The following is a 22,319-nucleotide window of genomic DNA, read 5'->3' as shown; positions in this document are numbered from 1 at the left end:
TATGAGGCGAAGTTTAGGTCTATAAATTTGCTAGAAAATGGACCATATGGTGAGCTGTTGTTGTATTTAATTAATATGTACACAAAGTTTTGGGAAAAATGGTCCCCGTTCACCTTCCTTCATAGTATAGTGACTAAAAATACTATGAAGGAAGGTGAACGGGGACCATTTTTGCCGAAACTTAGTGTACGTATTAAAGACAACAACAGCTCACCACATGGTAAGTTTCATCTATTTTTATTTCCATTTTCAAGCAAATTTCCTCACCTTAACTTTGCCTCATATGTTCTCTATATTTACCTATGTGGCACACACAGTGAGCCTGGGTTTCCTGTGGTCCTGAAAAGCCCCACTTCACTTCACACACATTATGTCGAAGTTGGGGAGAAGAGCAAGGGGATACTTTTTGAAACTTCTTAAAGGTGGATAACACTGTCATGCATTTCTGGGCATATCTGGGAATGCAAGGCAGATGGAGATGCCATCGATCATCTCAATTCTTCTCGCTAACAGGGCCGTAGACAGATGAACACAAATTTTGCAAAGCTTAACTACACTGGAACCCACAAACATTACTTTACTATTCTCACTGGGGGCCATCATGTACAAACGCTCCTTATTCCCTTGAGATTTAAGTTGAAAATTTCCGTGCATCTGTTGTTCTATAGGAGAACCCTATTTGCATAATTTATTACCATTTTTGTTTTACATGTAAATAGGCTAGTTTTATCCCGTTTATTCCTCTCTTTGGCTTTTAACGGACGTTGGGTGTTCGACCCTCCCACCTCCCCGCACCGATGGCCAGCGTGTTGCCATGGCTCCCACTGCTTTCGCCTCCGGGCTCGCGTCTTCTCATAACTTGAGGTGAGGGGTCCCAGTGATAATTTGTTACTAGTAGTTCATAAAAGAGAGCAAAATTCTACACAAATGCATTAGACTGAATGACAATAATTATATAAAAATAGTATTGTACAACATTAAACTGATGCAGCACACAGATAATGTTATCTCTAGGAAAAATGACAAAAAGCGTTCGCTACAGGTGAAGAGATTTATCTTTACAATAAAAACTTATTGATGTTAGGTGTACTTTAAACCACTGCCAAACATAGCAACTTTGTTGGCTAATATGTTGTTTCATGTTGAGTGAAGACAAGCCAAGTTTTCCTGTTCAATAAATTTTGGTGAACATTGTTGCTGTGTTAGTTCTTGATGGCCAGTACATAATACAATATGTCAGACAAGTGTGTTTTACCGTGCATCCAACATGGCCACACAAAAAATATTAGTCAACAATGTTGCAAAGTTAACGTGGAAATCTCACCATGCTACACGAGTGAGAGACTTTGGGACAGCAGCTGCATAAATTGCTAAATCACCATAGAGGTACAGGGCAATGCAGAAGTAAAACAACCGGACACCAACTGATTATAAAGAAACACCACAAGTTAAATAGAATCAAGGTCACGGCCTCTCTGAAGTTGATTTCTCATCACGGAAACATTTGAACCCACAACTGACCAGCTCACAACATCAGTGTCTTCATAGCTCAGTTGGTTTAGAGCTTTGCACCGGTACCCTGAGGTCACAGGTTCAAACTCAGTTCTGAATTTTTCAGGCTTCTCTACACAATTGCTGAAAAATGCATTCATAACTGCAAAGATCATAACTTCATTTGATTTCATATCCGCAGTTCAATATACGATTCATTTCATATATCATTTTGTTCATTGACTCATTCAACACAGGAACATTTGAACCCACAAATGACCAGCTTCCAACATCAGTGGCTTCATAGCTCAGTTGGTTAGAGTGTTGCACCGGCATTGCGAGGTCCAGGTTCAAACCCCGTCCTGAATTTTTCGTGCTTCTCTATGCAATTGCTAAAAAGTTGCATTCATAACTACGAGGATCATTATTAGCTTCATTTGCTTTACGTACGGTTGATCAGTTTAAGAGACCAGGGCCCAGCCATTGACAAATTAGCACAGAACATCACTGACTAACCAGTATTTTGGAAAGAAGGAAGAAAAAAAAATTGAAAACTCATGAACTTACCTTTACTGAAAAATAGATTTGCCATTTGACCCTGTTTTGAAACATGAAATAGAGAATAGGAAATCCAAACATGCTTATTTGGCAGTGTAAATTCTGGCATAAGGCAATTCAGAGACATGGAGCTCTATCAAAGTCATGTGAGCAATGAGACTTTTAAAATAAAAAGTTTTCTTGCCAGCTGCAGTCTTTAAAACACTTAAATGTCCATACAAAGGATGTTAACATTATTGCATCACAAAAATTGGGACATCCTGGAGCTTTTGGTTTACTAGTTATAGCACTTGGATTTCTTCCATTTTAATACTAATTTTGTAATCTATTCATGTGGTCTCATTGATCTGAATGCCATATATTAGGAGATTCTTTGCAAGTCGGCCACTCATGCTCAAAACAAATCTCCCAAATGATGGGTGAGAGTACACTTAATTTATAGTCCTTGTTGCTAAATAAAACTTAATTAAACTGCAAGTATTCATGGCATGAGACAAAAGAGTCCTTGAAATAAAAACGCACAAAATCTAATGGATTATTGTTCAGAAACTTTGAAGGAAATTCATTCCTTACATATATGCTCATCCTGACAAATTTTTTCCTTTTCTTTTGTGCTTTTGCTGTTACCTTGCATAAATCCTAAAACAACTGCATTGATATACCTAGCAAATTATTGTCTCTAGACTGGCATCAACACCGAGAATAATGACCTAGTCTAGCCAGATCCACGATACCAGAGTTCAGAGGTGTCATTAAGATTTTGCTCAGGAGGTTGATGACCATCAGGTTTTGCTAGCTGGGCATTTTAAATGATTTTGATACAATAAACCAAAGTAGCAAGAGTCAAAACCAGGGGTGGATCTAGTATAAATAATGACCGGTTTCCAAAACAACGAAAAGGTTTCTAGGGGGGTCTGTGGGCATGCCCCCCAGGGAATGTTTTGGATTTTGACTTTCCAAAGTCCCCTTTAACGTGTTTCTGACCGATTCCCATAAAACGGTGGAAACTGGTATGGATTCCCCTGAAAACAGCTGGACAAAGTTGTGGAAAAACAATGAGGACAACTGCTACATGTACATTTGCTCAGTGCTCAGGCCCTAATGAACTCCTTGAAAAATGGAGTGTAGCGAGGATTCATTTGATGTTTGTTTCTATTGGAAACAACGTCATTTCAGCTTTCCGAGATTACATTCATATGGGCTTCGGATGTCCAGATATGCCAAGTAATTACAGATGCATGCAGATTTCAATAATCACAATTAAAGTGTCCTCTTGCTCTTCTCGCCAACTTCAACATCACTCGATGTGTCTTGGAATGGAGACAATAGGGAGTTTAAGAAACCACGACGGCTACGGTGAAAAAACGTCACTTCAAAATATAAGTTTGAGCTATTCTAAGTATTTCATGATCATTCCATCTTGTTTGTATCATTCAATATGGACGAAGTGTCCTAAAACTGGATTGTTACGGACGGATTTGAAGTACAGAGTGAGACTGAAAGTCACTGTAGTTTGTCCACGTTGTCGTCCAAAGCTTAAATTTGGTCATTTCATGTAGTAGTTTTGACGAGCACGGGAGAGAAATGTTAAAAAATGCGTGCCTCACATGCAGCGTGATCATTTTGGTTCTTTTAACCAATAATATTACTGCTTTTTGGTGTTGCCGTTGCTGTAGCCATCTTCGTTTCTTAAACTCCCTAATTAAAGTGGTACTACGACCAAAAAAAACAATTCTTTTTTTTCTTTGGATTTCAAAACTATGTTAACTAAACAGTAACTGACCCAAGTTTTAAGTTCTGATTAAAAAAAGACACCTGTTTATTTTAACTGGAATTTTCTTATTTATTGGTCCGCCATTACTAACTTTAAAATCTTGAGAGCTGGGTCGAGGAGAAAATGACGTCAGACTCACTAGTTTAAGAATGCAATGCGTGTGTACGTGGCCGAATTAATATGCAGCAGGGGAGTTTCGGGCTTTCAGACTTTTAACCCCGTGTTTTGCATATGTAATATATTGCATTTACATGCTGAAATTTTAAGCTAGTGAGTAAATGACGTCATTTTCTCTAGATCCAACCCTCTGAGGTCCAATCGGCCAGTTTTGAACGTGAGTAATGGCGAACCGTGAAATTCAAAACTTGCACTCAAAATAAACAGCCTTTGGATAAAACTCAAAGCTCAAAATTTTGCCAGTTAGGTGTTAAGCAAACACGCTTTCAAAATCTGAAGAAAAAAAGGAAATGATTTTTTGATCATAGTACCACTTTAATGTCACAAAGTGTCCCCAAATACTGCTCCTCAAAGTTCGCCATAAGGAAAAACAGCTGCATTTACCCTAGGTTAAAAATAACGCTAACTTGTACCCTTTGAAATAGGTAGCCAATGCTTGGACTTAAAGGGACACTTCGCATTCAACTGATGTCAAAATGGGGTGCGCATCTAATTGGAGGACATAAGTGGGATGTCCTGTTTTAAAACAATTTTTTTAGTTTAGTTACAATTTTTAGTTTATTCACACACATATAAATATAAATAAAAACATAATATGACTGCATGTACACCGTAAATAGCATAGCTAATCTAGGCGGTGTAGAGTTAAGATAATATACAACTAAAAATAATAAAACTGGGAACTCGGAAAAAATCTGAGCCCCAGATGGGATTCGAAGTCACGACCCTCCGTGATCTAGTCGGATGCTCTAACCACTGAGCTACTGGAGACTCTATGGTGAGCAAGGGTGAAATGTGAATCCCATTTGGGGCTCGGATATTTTCCGAGTTCCCAGTGGGTTCTATCAACATCTCATTTCTCATGTGTATATATCATTCTCACATTCGCTCACTTGGGTGGTTGGTTGGCCGCATCTCCGATATGCTTTAATGTGACTGCGTGATGCAGTTATGAGATATGCTGTCAGTCGTCATTTGACTCTGTAGCTGCGTGATGCAGCTCAAGTCAAAGACCCACATTTCACCCTTGCTCACCATAGAGTCTCCAGTAGCTCAGTGGTTAGAGCATCCGACTAGATCACGGAGGGTCGTGGGTTCGAATCCCATCTGGGGCTCGGATTTTTTCCGAGTTCCCAGTTGGTTCCATCAACATCTCATTTCTCATGTGTATAATATCATTCTCACATTCGCTCAAAAAATAATGAGTAATAAATATTAAATATGGGAAAACATATACATATCTGCTAGGAAGATAATTATGTATATATATGTATTTAGCTTCTAATTAAGGAATATTTTATCAGCAAGATTATAGACATCAACAAAAACCCCCTCATGCACTGAAAACTGCAACAATTTAATCTGAAGGTGTTTTTTGAATGATTGCTTTGGTTTTGATTTTAACAACTCTGGGATTTTGTTCCAGATTCTAGCTCCAAGCCTTGGAGCCAAGGATTGGTTCTGCCATAGCATAAAAGAAATCATTGTCTCTGGGGTAGTATTATTATTAAATTATTATCATAATTATTATTGGTAGTAGTACTAGTAAAGTGCCCCTTGAACTTTGACTTACCATTTCTACACGTCTTGTTATTTTATAAAGGTCCATTCCGTGAAATTCAGCTGCTGTGAGAAGTTATGACAACAAGGTTATCTTTTTTTGAGGCTAAGAACTGATTCAAGTAATTTTTCCAGAAAAAGTATCCTGACCATAGTTCGATCTGATAATTTTAAAGAAGGCTTCATGGGAATTTGTATGGTTGAGTAGCAACAGACAAATTGAGTGAATGTTCTGGCATTTTGAGCGTCAGTTGTTTAAAGAAGTGCCATAAATCTAAGAGGAAAAGCGTGGGCTGTAATTAGCTCAAGGTTGTGAGTACAGACCAAATGCAGTGAGGTCTGTACACACGACCGAAGTCAAGGTTCTCCCATACAGACTGACTAAGCTTGGTTAATAAGATGTTTATTACATGGCAAACAAGGACAATTTAATTTGTGTAATGTAACTGGTTTGTACTAACTGACATTTTGCTTGTGAATGGTGATAAGTGGCGATGAGCTGAACTTAATTCTGCCAAAGTTTGCTTGTCCTCCTTACTTTTGTTTCTCATTGTGCTTTTTGGCACTTCCATAAAATAATAAATATTGGTAGAAGAAAATACTCATTATTTTTGCATTTTAGTTTCCAAATTTTCAATGCAAAATATTACCGGTCCAGATGCCAGTCTAGATGGGAAAACCTAGACTGTGGTCAATATTGATTACAGCCAATCAAATTCGTGACTTTGGTAGTTCCCAGTCATTGTGAGACAGAGCCATATAAGACAGTACCGCCCTTGAACTTGGTTAACTTAGTAAAAGTATGTACACATAAAAAAAAAAAGGTTAAGTCTCTGTTACAAGCCTAGTAAGGCCCATCAGGCTGGTGCTTATCTCCAGTTTCCTATGTACATGTACATGTATCACTTACTTATTAGTAAAGGCTGCTCTTCATCAGGTGCAATCTCACTAGATACACTTTTCCCTGCTGCACTTATCTTCAGAATAACATGAAAAAATTTATTGACACCATAATTATTACTAAGAAGAATAAAATAATGCCTCTTACTAACATAGCTTGAAAGCAGTAAAATGGTCCATGTTAAATCCCCTTCTAGTTTCAGTTTTAATTAAAATTCCAATTTTCCTCTCATTCCACTTCCCTGTTTTTTCTATTTCCATCAGCAAATAACAAGGCATGGAAATTTCAGTGCTGTGGTGTAGCCTTCTTATAAAGGGCATATGGTAATTGGAGATTTCTCTGTTGTGTAACCTGAGCTCACTACCTGGGCTTTGAACTAAAATAAACTTAGGTTTAGCAAACGGTTTGAGCCCAGGCATCATATGAAAACTTGGTAAGAGTACTGGTATTTTAGCACATGTTATCTACAAAATGATGTTGAATAACTTTCCAAAAGTGAGGAAAGTTAGAAACAATGGAAGTCAGAAAATTTTCATGGTTCTACGATGAGCAGCATCCTGCCATTTGCCAACTTACGTTAAATTATTTTCAAATAAATCTCTCTATTATAATTGAAGTTGAGTAACCAGCCATTCACATAGTGTGCAATAGCTGCATTAAAAAGCTACTACCAGTAAAAATGCAGATCATTCATCAACATCATTAATTCACAACTCACTGTTAATTTCTTCTCTTGTAACCTCAATAAGGCATTTGCAGCAGCCATTGCCTCTACCATAAAAGTTGCTGTAACAAAACTGATAAGTGAAAAAATATTTTTAAACCTATGAAACCAGTCTGAGAAGGCTATATACACAAGCTCCTTTGCAGAGTCCAGTGCAGTGCATTTCTATGGTAGAACAAAAATTAATTGAATCCAATTTTAAGAGGATGAAGAGATCTGGGCAGAATAATCAGGAAAAGATGCCATGCCCGGCCCCCCCCCCCCCCCCTCCCTATCTTTGGAAATGAAAAATTCCACACATCATACACCCTGTATATGTGTTTGAGCTAAGAGTGATGTGGAGTGGATCAATATTAAATGATGCCTTACAATAGTTGAGAAACCTACACTGTATTTAAATATGGGTAGGGTTCTTTGCAAACATCTGAATCCAGATTTAATACCAAAAATGGATGGATTTCTCAAAACTAAGAAACAGGAAATATGAGTTGTCATGGAAACCCAGGCCATTGATGTTCTTCATTCATAAGCCCTGTTGCATAATCTTTAAACAAAGAAAACAACTTCTGTGGATCATATGCATTGATTGCTGCCAATTTTTTACATTTAACATCCATTTTTGGTATTGATTTTGTTAAATTTGTTTTTTTGATTAAAAATTGTGGATGAAGCCTTAATTAACAGTTTATATCATTTAAAATTATCCTGAGCCAAATAAAAAATTGAGAAACATCCCAAGTTTAAGAGTAACTTTTACCTTGAGGACTTACACTCTGTCAGCTCTACATGTACATAGATAGTGAACCCCACCCATCAATGTACTCCAAGTTAAATATTCTCTGACTGAAAATCCAACAATAATAGAACTTTATAGAACTGTATTTACACGCAATAATGTTTAAAGCTGCATTGCTTGTGGGGTTGTGCACCAAAGAAATCAAAGCAAATTAATACATGTACATGTATATTAAATCATAATTATTTTATTTGGTATTTGAGGAGAGGGGAAAACCGGAGTACCCGCAGAAAGACCTCTTGGAACAGAGTAGAGAACCAACAAACTGAACCCACATAGGATGCCGGATCTGGGAATCGAACCTGGACCAGATTGGTGGGACGTGAGTGCTCTCACCACTGCACCATCGCTGCTCCCCCAAGGGTTGAGTTTGTTAATTCTGAACTCTGACCTGAGAAGGTTAATTTCTGTTTTAGTTTTTCCCTAACCTAAAAGCCTCCAATAGTTGGTCCAATGTGATGTAATGTAGATTCAGTGGATGATTAACAATTTTATATGACAAGGAAGAATAGGAACAACAAATGACAACCCATACTAGGTGATTGCCTAAACAACGAAAACATCCATTTTAAAAATATTGTTAGTCAGTTACAAGTTTTTTATCATGGTATTATTATAGCAAATACCAACTCTCGTAATGTGATTGTAAAAAAAAATATTCTTTAGTTTTACTCAGCACTATATATATATATATATGTTGAGCATTTTTGGTGTACTAACCTTATAAAGCACAGAACGCATGTAAAAACTGCTGCAACAAGCCAACCAGCATCTGCAAAAGCCTTGGGCATTGTCAATGCTCCCACACCAATAATAAGATTAAAGACATACACAAAGGCAACCTAAATTGCAAAAGAGAGACTCATTTGAGTTGTTTGGTGAAATGAAAATTGCCAACTGAAAATTAATGTTCAGGCCAGGGAAAGGAGGTCTTTTGGGTAAACTTAAGAATACCCTGCCCTTGATTTGCATGTGAATAGAGATAACTGTTGCACAGTCCCCCCTCCTTTAGGATGAAGAAAATTTTTGTCAGCACCATTACATAAATTGTTGTGGGGCTTTAAATTGTGTCGTTTTTCTTTGAAGATTTTTTTATCACTGGTTGCAAGGACAAGCCATCCTTAGCAGGGGGAGGGGGGAGAAGGGGTGGGGGGGGGGGCATGACCTACGTGATTGGGAGTTGGCAAAATCTTTATTTAGACAAGGTATTTCCTTCAGGACTTTACAATAATGAATTAAATAAATCTAACTAACAAACTAAATTAAATTACTAAAAACTACTACAATAAAAGAAATGATAAGAAACCTGCTTTATGCACCTATCAATGTTAAGCCGCTGGGGGGAGGCCGGGCATACATGTAGGAGGGGGATTTGACGTTACAAGTCTGCCCGTGGTAGGGACTTTTGATCATTCGTTGAGTTCCGGGGGTCGGGACTTTTGACTTTAACCATTAGAAGAGTGGGGTCCACTGACGCCATCTTGGCTGCTCGCCATCTTGAATGACTGAGAAAGACCGAAAAATAGTACCGCCATTTTGGAATTACCCAGAAGTCATTAGAAGCAAACAAATTCTCTGCGATTACCGATGAATGCCATGGACTGAAACTCTAAAGCCTTTTATGAGGCAGTCATCTATATTCACCTTGTGTGCAGTGAATTTTGTTTCCAAGAAAGCTTATATATTACTAAAAACAAGACCGAAATACTCAATTTCATTTTTATCAGCTCACTATTTGTCACATCATACCTTATGGGGCTTTTTTGGATATTGCTCTCTTTTATATGAAGTTTAATATTTTATTTCCATTGTTCCTGTTTACAATTTAAGTAATTAACATGTCATATTCTTTTTTCCTTCACAAAGTATGTGGTTCTATTTTTAGTCAGTCCTTTAGGGCATAGTTTCAAGTTTAAAAGCTGAAACGTTTTAGAAAGCAAGTTTTTAGCTGTAATATTTGCTGTCTTAGTGATTAAATATAGATAATGGCCATGAGCTATAAAAAGATGGCAATTAAGGTAAACAAAAGTAGCATAACAGTTCATGAAAAGATACCAGAATTTCCCTGTTGTACTGCCTTGTTTAGTAGTATCAGTTGAGACAGTCCTCAAAATTTTAAAGTCATTGCTTTGTTACCTTTTAAAAAATAAAATGTATAATTTCTGTCCCTATTTCTGCTGTTCTGTTCTTTTTACCTATGCATTTTTGGGAGGAAGCTGGGGCTGAGGAATTTGCAGTCTTTTGACCAACAATAACGCCCCTGGGGTGAGGAATTTGCACTTTTTTGACCCAGGATGACTTTCCTGGGGCCGGGCATTTGAACAGAAAAACTGATCTGAGTTCAAATCCCCCGCCTATGCCCGGCCTTCCCCACCACCAGCAGCTTCACATTGATAGGTGCATTACAAGAAGTCGTATAAGCAAGGTGTTTTGCTTCCGAATTGCACATTATCCTTATTTCAACAAAGGCCATCTGTTATCTTAAAAGAATCAAAAATACGAATATAAACATATTCGAAGAACTGCAAAGGAGAGAACGCAGAGAGTTATAATTATAAAGTCGTACGTTGGAGAATTGAGAGCACATATTGTGCATGTGGTCTTGTAGCGGCATCGTCTGAAGTACGAGGCACGCAACAATACACGCTATTCATATGCAATTTAGCTCAGAAACTAAACTCACCGGCGTGGAGTACAGAGAGCCAGTTTCAGTGACAACTGCCATCTTGACCTTATTGAAGTGATCGATCAAACGTCTTTTCACCGGTCACAAGATCTTTACTTCCGCCGCATGAATAGCACGTGAGAGACTGGAAAACGGCGAATTTGGTCTTCATTTAAGCGCACATGTAGTGTGATCTAGGGCTTATGGCGGAATGAGAAAGAACGGAGATACGGTTCTGGAAGGAGAAAAGATTGTTTTGGTTCCCTATAAAAAAAACCATGTTCCGAGGTTAGTGTGATTTAATAAGGGAAGAGCCAAGATTGGTATTTTTGCAGTGGTGCCTTGAGTGGCTGAGCGTCTCTCTGGACGCGACTCCCGAACCGCGGAGTCGCCGAGCCACTTACATGTAAAGATACCTTACTCGTTCGTTTAAACATTTGATTTTTCTGACGAGCCGCGGGGCCACTCAAAGATACTTTACTCGTTCTTTAAAAATTGAATAGGGAAGATATCTGTTTACAAACATTGCTTTTGTTATTCAATTGTGCCAACCACAGGAACAAAAGACCCTTTGTTTCGACAGCCAATGAGGCTCTGGTTGGCACATCAATGACAATGAGTGACGTCAATGATATCCTCCTAAAAGTTCTCTCACTGATAATACTTACTCCCTTCTTAAGTTCTCTGGTAAAGATGAAATTTAGGTGTCTCGCTCAAATTTTTCGTTTTTGCAAAATCTTAATTGAATTGGTGGGCTCTGAAGTATATTTTCCCGAAATAAATTTCAGAAAAATTAATTTTAAAACGGCTAAAATTGCTTTTCTTTGTTTCCCGCCATAATCGGTGTGCAAAAAATGATTGACGTATCATGTCAATCACACGAAATCTTCAAAATCTTTTAGGGGTTTATTTTGACGCTAAAATTACAACTTCTTGGGCCTCCTGCCCCAACGGGTTTTAAGATATTGCTTCCAATATTTCAATTCTAATAGATGATTGTACTACCCCAAATGCCGTGTGAGGAATTTTTCGTTTGTCTTTGGAGACTGATTTTATGGCACGTTTTAAGTAAGTATGAGATGAGAGATTCGACTTTGGTGAGTTATATTTCCTTCAGTTCTCAACATATCAAAAATTCCTCACACGGTATTGGAGTGCATTCATCTGCGAATAAAATGCACCAAAGTGCGGTTAGTTTTGCAATAAAGTGAAGGGGCAGGAGCTTCTGCAGCAGATCTAGACTCGGTCATTCTAAGTTTGAGTTTGAGTTTGAGTTTGAGGCCTTAAAACCAAAGAGCAATATTAAATACATGTACCTAAAAACTTTATTTTAATATTTCAATCTGTTAGTAAATTATGATGTACATGTATAGTTTGACCCAATACAAAAAAAAGCTGCGCTACAATTTCATTTTTCCGCAGACACCTTGTTTTCCTTTACCGAGACCTTAAACATTGCCGTTTACTGTTTACTGCCGCGATACTGCTTCAAATCTCTTCATATCTATAAAAAGGAAAAAACTCAAGCCAGTTGTGTACAATTAAAAAGACGCAAATAAATCGTATAAAGAGTTTTTTTCAAAGGAATACCTTAGGTCTCTTAATACAAGGTAAATAAACAAAATTTTAATGATTGTGAAATATATATTATAAAAAACATAAATTTTGTGCTTCAAATATTTTTCCTGGTTTAAAACTTTTTAAAAACCATTTCATTCTTTGTCATTACAAGCCAGTTATAAACAGTGCCTTTCATTTCACTCGCAACTGACTCGCTTGATAGCTCAGTTTAATAGTTGAGCAGTGCAGCCTAGTTGCATGGCATGGGTTAAAATCTCATTCAAGCTTGGTCTCATCTGCATCTGGTTAAGTTTCTTACAACTGACTACGGGTATTCTCACTTTGAATCATTTCAGCTGCAGATCAAAGTATCTCTCATTTAGTTTAGGTTTACCAGTTTCAGCACTTGGACTCCTTCAATTTGACTACTGTCTGTTTTGCTGTTATGTGGTCTCATTGATCAGTAGTCTATTCAGAAGATTACACCAAGCAGACCACGTTGCTGAAGGAAAGGCCAGACCACAACACTGGGAACTCCATACCCTACTCTTTTCAACTAGTGTGAGGGATCTTTAACTTCCCACAGAGTTTATGAACATTGAAGGGTAGTGAGAAGGGGCCTACGGTTTATTATCCTTATCGGAGAAGTTATTTCACAATCATTTACCTTGGTTACCTTTTATAATAGACTACGAACTTGCAACTGACCAGTCTCCCAGATGGTAGAGCAGATCAGTGCAATAGACCATAATCGTACTCTCAGTATTGGACTGGAACTAGCTTGGAATGGAGGCTAAAGCAGGGAAATCTTTTCAAATGCAAATACCTTTTATTATATTCCCCCGCATTATCCTCCATTGCAAGCTACAAATGTAGTGCCAATCCAATACTGAGAATATTTATATGGTCTAGCTATTGCACGGTCATGGGTTTTTATTCCAGCCTGGATGGCTTGAAATTGGAGCACAATTTCACTTATAAATGAATTAGGCATTGGGTCTCTTTCAGATCTATTAATTTGTTTGTATGATAATATTTACCAACTTCCCCTTCCCTGTTTCAATGACAATACGGTTATTGCTGTTATTCTTGCACCATTATGTATCAATAGATATCATGAGTGGATGCAGTCTACTGAACTGTTGGAACAAACTGCATCTGAACGACTTTCACTGGAACAGGAATATGACATGCAACAGACCTGGTTTCAGGACGAAAATAGTGAGGTTTGGTAGCTGTAGGTGTAACAAAGAAGAAAAATACATAAAAGTATATTATACCTACCAAGTGTCACCTCTGAGGTCTGATTGTCATGCCTGTGGATTGAAATCTGCATTATCACGCCTACTCAAGATTTTTACTCAGACTTCTGTTTAAATTTGTGTAGTCATATGGAAACGTTTGAGCCATAATAGCTGTGCATTTGGGAAAAAAGAAGCCAATTAAAAATTTACTTGGATATTAATGATCATACTTTATACTGATCTTCAAGAATGTATTAATTAATAATTTATGAGCCTAACAGCCTATTGAAACACCGATATTGTAATGCCATATGCATGAGCTTAAACTAACCCTCTGGCTGATAAAACACTCTTTAGATTTCTTTCTATAATGAATGGTAATAATGCCTAATCTTGTTTTTCTTGCATGCTAATATCTTCCTCTCACATTTTGCACCTCTGGACACCAGGGCCCGGTTGTTGGAAAGCCGATTAAGTTAATCCAGGCTTAGCATAAACTCTTGTTCCATGTTTTCAACTTTTTTGGTGAAAATTTCTTTTGCTGATAAGTTTGTTTTTCAAGATTGACTTCTTCTAAATGTAAAGTTTTGCCGAATATCTGCGTTGAACAGCATCTGGGAGTAGGGAAATAAACTCCTTGGTCAATTTTTAATCTCAGATTAGCATTAATTAATCGGTTTTTGAAGAACTGGGTCCAGAGGGACATGCTTTTTGTGGAATGTTGGTGAAATCCTTCCATTCAATAATGGTACATACATCTGAGGCTTGCATGTCATGCTTTATCGGATCTAAAACCACTTGGCTTTGCCTCATGGTTTTAAACCCAACTAGACCCTCCGTGAGGGTACACCGGGTTGCCTGTGGTACGTGCAGCGTTTCAGGCAATTGTTTTCAAGTTGGGGGGTCATTAAGACCATTTATTATATGGATTGTGTTTGTAGCCGATATTACGCGTGCTCTGATTGGCTAATTGTGACTGAATTGTAGGGCATTATTCTCCTGTAATGCCCACGGGCCGATTACGTGCTTGCAAAAACAAAGCAAAAGGTAATTAAAAAACCATATAATAAACTACTTACTAACTGAGCTAGCTCGAGCCGTACTCGGAAATATTGGCCCTCGGTCGTTTTTGTATGGACCTCGCTGCGCTCGGTCTGCACTGCCACGACCTCGGGCCAATATTCCCCATTCTTATATGGCTCTGTCTCAGAAGGACTTGGAACTACCAAATTGATGAATTTGATTGCCTAAAATCTATATTGACTGCGGTCTAGATTTTCCCATCTAGACTGGCATCTAGACCGGTAATGTTTTGCGGTGAAAAGATGAAAACTAAAATGCAAAAATATTGAGTATTTTCTTCTACCAATATTTATTTATGCAAGTGCCAAACAGCATGATGACAAAAGAGAGGATGACAAGCAAACTTTGACAGAATTAAGTTCAGCTCATCGCCATTCGCAAGCAAAATGTCAGTTAGTACAAACCAGTTACATTAAACGAAATAGATTGTTCTTGTTTGCCATATAATAAACATCTTATCAACCGAGCTTAGTCAGTTTGTATGGGAGAATCTTGACCTCGGTCGTGTGTACAGACCTCGGTCAAGATTCTCCCATACAGACCTCCTGCTCGGTTAATGAGAGCTAAGTATGGCCCTCGCGCTCAGTTAGTAAGAAGTTATTAAGAGGCCACCCAGAAGTCATACCAGCAGAGAGGCCCATTGGCTCACAGGTCCTCACACGTTTGTACGACGAAACAGATCCTTTTCTGAGGTTAAAAACCTGGCCACCGGCCTATTAATTAACTCTTTTCCCTACTTTCCCAACCGCGAGAAAACCGCGGTAAATCAGCCATCGCCAAAAAATGGTTTTTTTCTCAAAAAATATTTAAAGTTAGGGGGAAAAAATGCATCATTTTAAAGCTAAGAAAATGAGCTTTCCAACAGCATATAACTTATTTACAGACAACTGAAAAATTTTATAAAAGCGAAAGTTGAACGAAAAAGAAAAATAACAGTAAAATATGTTTTCCAGGCAAAATTTGGTCATTTTAGCGTTGATTACGAATGTTTGGATGCAAAACTAAAATTTTCTGCAATTTATCTGCTTTCTTGGACATAAATTTGACTGAAAACTGATGAGGCACGAATATTTTTAGATTTTTAGGAATAATGGGATTAGCGATCAATGCGTAATGTGATAATGCGATAAAAGTGTCAAATTTGCGACCCGTTGCTAATGGCAACGGAAGCGATCGCATTACGAATAACTAACCTCTGTTTGCCAAAAACTACCCAAATAACCGATTTTTCAACGGAAAATTTGCGAGTGCATGTCTGCCTCCTCTTCAAAGCAAGTCTAAGTGTGAAGTTTTTGTGATGGTAATTAGTTCTACTTTACATATGAAAGCAAACTAATAATCATAAGAAAAACTTCGCACTTAGACTCGCTTTGAAGAGGAGGCAGACATGAACTCGGAAATGGCCTATTGCATCGCTACAAAAATAATCTTACCTTTTCAGCGATTTTAACGCTTGAAATTCCATCCAATCAGCCTGGTCTAGTCTTTGAATTCACTGTTATCGCTGCCCTACGAATCTTCAGTGTTCTACATAACAGCACACTTGGTAAAAGACGGCTCGACGGGCGACAGATTGTTGTTGAAGTGCATTACTCGTCGCTTTTAAGATTCCACTGCCTGTCTTGTTCAGTATCCAATTGACTTGCCATTTTTGAGCTTCATAAGGGTATATTTTGTTCAAAGATCCACTAAAACGCCATTCGCGTTAGATGACTTTCGACGCCATTGCCAGTTAAGTTAATCGTTCTACTGTGTCCACCAGGGAAATCTACGCATTTCCCACTACCCTCTCGATCCTAAGAAAATATGCACAGAAGGCTCTATGCACAAAGACACCACTTAGCAGGAGAGTGACAGGCAAGACTTTTACCGTCGCACACGGAAAAAAATAAAAATAATAAAACGGAAAAATCTACCCATTTTCCGACTGGGATTGCCATACGGCAACCCAGTAAATAAAACACCCCAGCTCATTTAAATGAAACAGTACTTTGTAGGCCAAGCATTGGAGATGAGGTTTTGTTTAGGAAAACAATTTCCATCTGAACAACTTGGAAAAAAATCTCCAGGACGGTGTGTTTGGAAGTCTTTGGATATTGCAAGTCTCGGGTGAAATATCATCATGGTACCAAAAAAAAGTTAGCAGAATGTAGTAACTGTATGCAAACTAGACCCTCCGTGAAAACTAGACCCTCAGTAAAATCTGTTTTCCAGGCAAAATTTGGTCATTTTAGCGTTGATTACGAATTTTTGGATGCAAAACTAATATTTTCTGCAATTTATCTTCTTTCTTGGACATAAATTCGACTGAAAACTGATAAGGCACAAATATTTTTAGATTTTTAGGAATAATAGATAACGTGGTTCAATGCGTAATGTGATAATGCGATAAAAGTGTCAAATTTGCGATCCATTGCTAACGGCAACGGAAGCGATCGCATTACGAATAATTAACCTCTGTTGCCAAAAACCACCCAAATAAACGATCAGTGTAAAACGAAGACTGCAGACTGCAGACTGCAGACCAGGGATAAAATGCAGATTGAGGGTAAAATGCAGACTGCAGACTGCAGACTGCGGGTTAATAAAATAATAATGAAAAAAGAGTTATAAGAGTGTTAGTAGCCATTTGTACTTTCACACTGAAACCCCAACACAGCTCCCATCGCTTTGGTTGCCCCACCGCATGTTTTAAATCCGGATTTTTATCGAACTCTGTAAGAATTGAAGCTGTTTGAATCCTTGTTGTTGTTGGAAAAAGGACAGTTTCGTTAAGTGAGTTGCTTTTAGGCAAAGAAGTCACCACCCCGTAATTCAACTGTCCATTTTGCTGCAATGAACAAAGTAATCGAGTAATTACCCAATAACTCAATTTATTTTGACACGCATGGCTACAGTACCAATTAACAAAGACAGAGATAACATGGATTTTGCAACCATTTAACGTTTCAATTCAGTCGGCTTAAGCCAGTATGACTGAGATGTAAAAATTTCTTATTAGGATCCATTCGCTTTGGTGTACGTTATGTTTATCCTTTAGTTCAGAAGCTCGTTTGTTTTGCATCTGGAAGATGTAATTTTCAATTATAACCTCTCCCTATGGGTTATCACGCATAGCTTAACCAATGAAATCCCCGCGTCCTAATTGCTCGGAATACATGAAATTCTTTGTGCATTTCGATGCACCGAAAAAAGACAACCGAGATTATTCAGGTATTCGAAGTAATAATTGTTGGTTTTTCGATCGATTTCCCTCGATGTACCGGTGTGACAAATAATTTGGAACATTGCAATGCATCTGGAAGCGCAAAAACAAAGCACAGATGACTTCAACGCGTACGATCGCATCCCCAAAAGGTGCAGCGACCTGCGGTCATAATAATGTGAGTTGTTGAGAGATGTAAAACAGGATTGTCTTTCAAACAATCTTTATTTTATCCTTATGACTCGTTTTTTTATTATTAATATTTATTTTACCCTCAGTCTGCATTTTACCCCCGGTCTGCAGTCTGCGTTTTACACTGACCGCCCAAATAACCGATTTTTCGACGGAAAATTCATCCCAGAGGATAAAACTATTCACTGGACACGTAATAAAGGTAGATATGTTTGAGCGAAAGCGAAAACAAGCGCATATTTGGACAGAAAACACAATAATATGAGATCAAAGGAACATGTTGTTAAGACACACAATTGTGGCATCGCTTCGACAATAATCTTACCTTTTCAGCGATTTTAACGCTTGAAATTCCATTCAATCCACCTTGTCTAGTCTGTGAATTCACTATTATCGCTGCCCTGCAAATCTTCAATGTTCTACATAACAGCACACTTGGTAAAAGATGGCTCGACGGGCGACAGATTGTTGTCGATGTTGTCGCCTGTCTTGTTCAGTATCCAATTGATTTGCCATTTTTGAGCTTCATAAGGGTATATTTTGTTCAAAGATCCACTAAAACGCCATTTGCGTTACATGACTTTCGACGCCAGTACAAGTTAAGTTAATGATTCTACTGTGTCCACCAGAGAAATGTACGCATTTCCACTACCCTCTCGATCCTAAGAAAATACCCGCAGAAGGCTCTATGCACAAAGACACCACTTACCGGGGGAGTGACAGGCAAGACTTTTACTGACACGGAAAAAAATAAAATAAATAAAACGGAGAAATTCTACCCATTTTCCAACTGGGATTGCCATACGGCAACCCAGTAATTAACCCTCTCACCATAAAATAAGGTGTTTGTTATTGACAAATAATTAAAAAGTTGTCAGCCATAAGACAGAGTGCACTCCCAGGCCAGGAGACATTAACCCATTGATGAGTATTTAAAATTGTCTGGCGTTAGACAGTAAAATACTAAGTATGGCCTGTTTAGGCCAGTTTAAGGGTGAATAGGTTTAATTAAGCTAAATCTAAACGAGTACTAACATTACAGTAGCATTGAGTAATAAATAATTTATTATTCCATGTTATTATTTTATATTCCATTGTCTTATTGTATTCTTTTAAAGTGAATAGATGATTGAAGTTTATGAATTTTTTTGGATGGACGGATAAGTTGGATGGGTAGACTGATGGATGGATAAATAGTTGGAATTACATGTACCATGGCAGGGAATAAACAGCAATGGATCAAGCAGCTCATCCATGCCATAAATACAAAAAAATTATGTTTTTACACTCGTGAATATTAAGTGCTATAACAGTTAGTACCAAATTTGGTATGATAATCTTTTAAATCTCTTTTTTCAGAGTGCACTTTTATCATTTTGGACAAAAACAAATGGCTGCAACCTGAGTTGACAGAGATAGGTTTGTTTGTTGAATTCTTACAATTACGGGGTTAACATCTTTAGTTTTACAAATTTATGTGACTTACCACTGAGACTGTTTAGTTAGAAGTAGGAAAGCTAGTTTATAGTTTAACCCTTTGACCATTGACTCCTCATCCGCTGCCCTCTGACGAGTAAAATCATTTGGCATTAGACAGTTTAGTAAAACCTGTATTACATGTAAGTCTCACACCTAGGAGTCAACGGGTTATCCTATTTAAAGTATATAGATAAGGAAGATAGGATCAAAGACAGGATTCAAGGAAGTGGGGTAGAATTCATTAAACTACAAACAATAGTATGGGTATCATCATTTGTATCATATCCACTGTAATATTATGTCAAACAGGTTGCAATGCGAACCTTGTCGTAGTGAAATATTCCTTTAAATGGTAAGAGTCCATTTTAGTGACAATAAACTGTAATCCCCATCTCTCACCTCTTCTCAGTAATAGAGAGCTTTGGCAAGGACGACATTGTCAAGGAAATTAGGACCCCTTAGTAAAACATTATGAGTTAAATGAATAAAAATGGTTCTGCACTTATTGGTGTACTGACACTAGTCCCTCTGGGAATGTAGAGCAGCAGGAAAAGAGAGTTAAGAAAAGAGAACCAATGGCATACCTTACTTTGTGTGTGACTTTGTGTCATGTTGTGTACCCCTTAAAACACACACTCCCTGCACACACTTTTCACATTTTGACACATTTCTTTGTTTAGCAGTATTCTCACACTGCAATTCTCTCTGACAGTCTTCACTGAGGATTGTTGTTTTTCTTCTTGAAAGATTGCATGGCAGGCGATGTAAATCTTTTCCTCGATGTCAATCATGATGATATTGCAGAGATAGAAATTATGATAGCAGGTAAAAGTGTTCTTATTGCCTTAATAGTGGTACACTGTTAAACAAGGTCTTGTTACCGAAAAATTTTTTCTCCAATCTGGTCCCTGTGCATCCAGTTTTGCTGCAATTGAAAGACATTGAAGCTACAAGGCTGCTGTAAGGGCACTTACCGGAACCTACCTTACTGTCATTTGACAAGAATTTTGTTGGCAGTAACAACCAAGTAATTTCTTTGTTCATCTCATTTTCGTTATGGAAAAGTAATAACAATAATGATAATAATGTTTAAACCTGAATGCGTACAGATTTTAAAACCTTGCTGTGCTTTCATGTATTTGTAAAAGTACTACATGTAGTTATGCAATGCTTTCGAGTGGTATACCATGGAATATCCCACAAGTCACAGGTATTTTCTTGGTATATGCACAAGCCTTTAGGCGAGTGTTTATGCCAAGAAAATACAAGTGACGAGTGGGATATTTGACGGTATGTCACTTGAAAGCGTTGCATAACTATTTTATACCATGCCATAGAAAATACAGTGACCAGCAAGGCACGATGGAAAGGTTGGGCATGATAATGTTTAATTGCACTGATCAATGGGAAGGTTTGGTGAAATGCTGATGAATTTACAATGGCTTTCGAGCATTATTATTTGCTGTATTTTCTATGGCATGGTATAAATGGTGATATTTTGGCTATTACCATCGTGGATAATTAACTTAAAAATCTAAGCACAGTAGGAAAGAAAATCGAGGTCAAAATGGTTATTTTTTTACAAAATAATAGAAAATAAAAACTCACCAATCAATCCTCACAACTACTGAAAAACCTACTGTACAATAAATGTTTCAAGGGCAGACTTGAAAGGTGGAACAGACCCCAAATCTTATAACCCATTTACTTCTGAAGCACCTTCCATTGACAAGTAAATTTGTCTTGCAATCTGATAAGTTCAATGGGTTTAAGGTCCAAAATTGTCTTTTGCCATTGGGAGCAAAGTATAGAGAAGATGGGAATTTATTGAGTTTAACCAACATTATTGTTTTAAACTTGGGCTTGATATAAAAAGAAAATTGGCAAACATGTGTACTAGGAACTGATAGCTTGTCCTGCTGATTTGTATGCATGCCCTCTCCATCATATTGTCTGAAATGTTATTCATGTTAGCCTGGGTACTGAACCCTTACCTCGAACTCCCGACCTTACAGGCTGCAACTCCTAACCCTGAGCCTAAACCTTAATGCCCCTCCCTTATGCTAACTTTAAGCCCAATAATTATGTCTAAAACCCTCCACTAATATAACCTTAGTAAAGGTCTGGGGTTTTTCAGCTGTATGCATATTATCCTCGGTTTGCATTGCAGCCCTGGTCAGTAGTAGGCATCTTACACTGCCAACTTCAAGTGATATTTACCTTCAGGTTGGTTGCCTCTTGCCTGAGCAGGCTGTGCTTAAATTTCTTTGATTTTTCACACACATAAAGAGTCTGTTTTCTGTATAAATGTTGCCGTTATAACTGGGACATGTTTGAATTAATTATCATTCAACTACTATAATAAAAATTATTATACTTTAGCCAAACAAAATGTCACAAACTGTACCATAAATTGGATTTCCTTGAAACTTGACAGAACCACCTTGTAGAAGGAAAGGCCTTGGAAGAGAAGCTTTATTAGCAATGATGAATTATGGTAAGGCTTACAACAAACTTCATAAACTATATTTAATATGGCTTACTAGGTTGTAAAACTAATTGATGTAAAAGCAGGCACATGGTTGGCATGATGGTCAGAGCCTTGTCTCACAGCTGTGTTTCCCAGGTTTAACATCATGAGTTTGCTGGTTCCTAGATACTTAACTCTTCTCAATGTGATTCCCTAGAAATAGGACTTGTCATAGATTTCCGATAAAACTTTGCATACTGTTGTAACATGTGGAGGCGATGATAAAAATAGGCGCGCATTGCGTACGTGTGGTAGTGCAGTAACTTCACAAAGTGCTTTATCCCATAACTGTTAGGGTTAGTTAGGTTTTCCAGGAGATTCAAGTTGTCTTTGCATAATATGTAGCTCTAATAGTATACAATATTGTTTTGTATAGGTAA

The 22,319-nt window shown here is 37.7% G+C and overlaps 2 protein-coding genes across 3 annotated transcripts in view; one reads left to right on the top strand and one right to left on the bottom strand.

The window, feature by feature from the left end:
* The window catches only part of LOC137969637 (transmembrane protein 104-like), a 16,608-nt gene extending 5,798 nt beyond the window's left edge, over positions 1 to 10,810 (bottom strand). The window contains exons 1-7 of the mRNA XM_068815960.1: positions 10,665 to 10,810; positions 8,702 to 8,823; positions 7,180 to 7,258; positions 6,471 to 6,537; positions 5,574 to 5,626; positions 2,059 to 2,089; positions 1,325 to 1,424 (exon numbers count right to left, since the gene is read on the bottom strand). Of these exons, the coding sequence (XP_068672061.1) occupies positions 1,325 to 1,424; positions 2,059 to 2,089; positions 5,574 to 5,626; positions 6,471 to 6,537; positions 7,180 to 7,258; positions 8,702 to 8,823; positions 10,665 to 10,706 (494 nt within the window). The 5' untranslated portion in view covers positions 10,707 to 10,810. The remainder of the gene's footprint in view (positions 1 to 1,324; positions 1,425 to 2,058; positions 2,090 to 5,573; positions 5,627 to 6,470; positions 6,538 to 7,179; positions 7,259 to 8,701; positions 8,824 to 10,664) is intronic.
* The window catches only part of LOC137969638 (N-acetyltransferase 9-like protein), a 15,710-nt gene continuing 4,184 nt past the window's right edge, over positions 10,794 to 22,319 (top strand). For both annotated transcript variants that reach the window (XM_068815961.1, XM_068815962.1), the window contains exons 1-5: positions 10,794 to 10,934; positions 13,318 to 13,427; positions 19,290 to 19,349; positions 20,157 to 20,234; positions 21,847 to 21,906. In XM_068815961.1, the coding sequence (XP_068672062.1) occupies positions 10,858 to 10,934; positions 13,318 to 13,427; positions 19,290 to 19,349; positions 20,157 to 20,234; positions 21,847 to 21,906 (385 nt within the window). In that variant the 5' untranslated portion in view covers positions 10,794 to 10,857. The remainder of the gene's footprint in view (positions 10,935 to 13,317; positions 13,428 to 19,289; positions 19,350 to 20,156; positions 20,235 to 21,846; positions 21,907 to 22,319) is intronic.

Source organism: Montipora foliosa, chromosome 9 (assembly GCF_036669935.1).
Source record: "Montipora foliosa isolate CH-2021 chromosome 9, ASM3666993v2, whole genome shotgun sequence".
In the NCBI taxonomy this organism is placed as follows: domain Eukaryota; kingdom Metazoa; phylum Cnidaria; class Anthozoa; order Scleractinia; family Acroporidae; genus Montipora; species Montipora foliosa.
The sequence above is the reverse complement of the archived record's forward strand: the minus strand, read 5'-3'. Positions and strand labels throughout refer to the sequence as shown.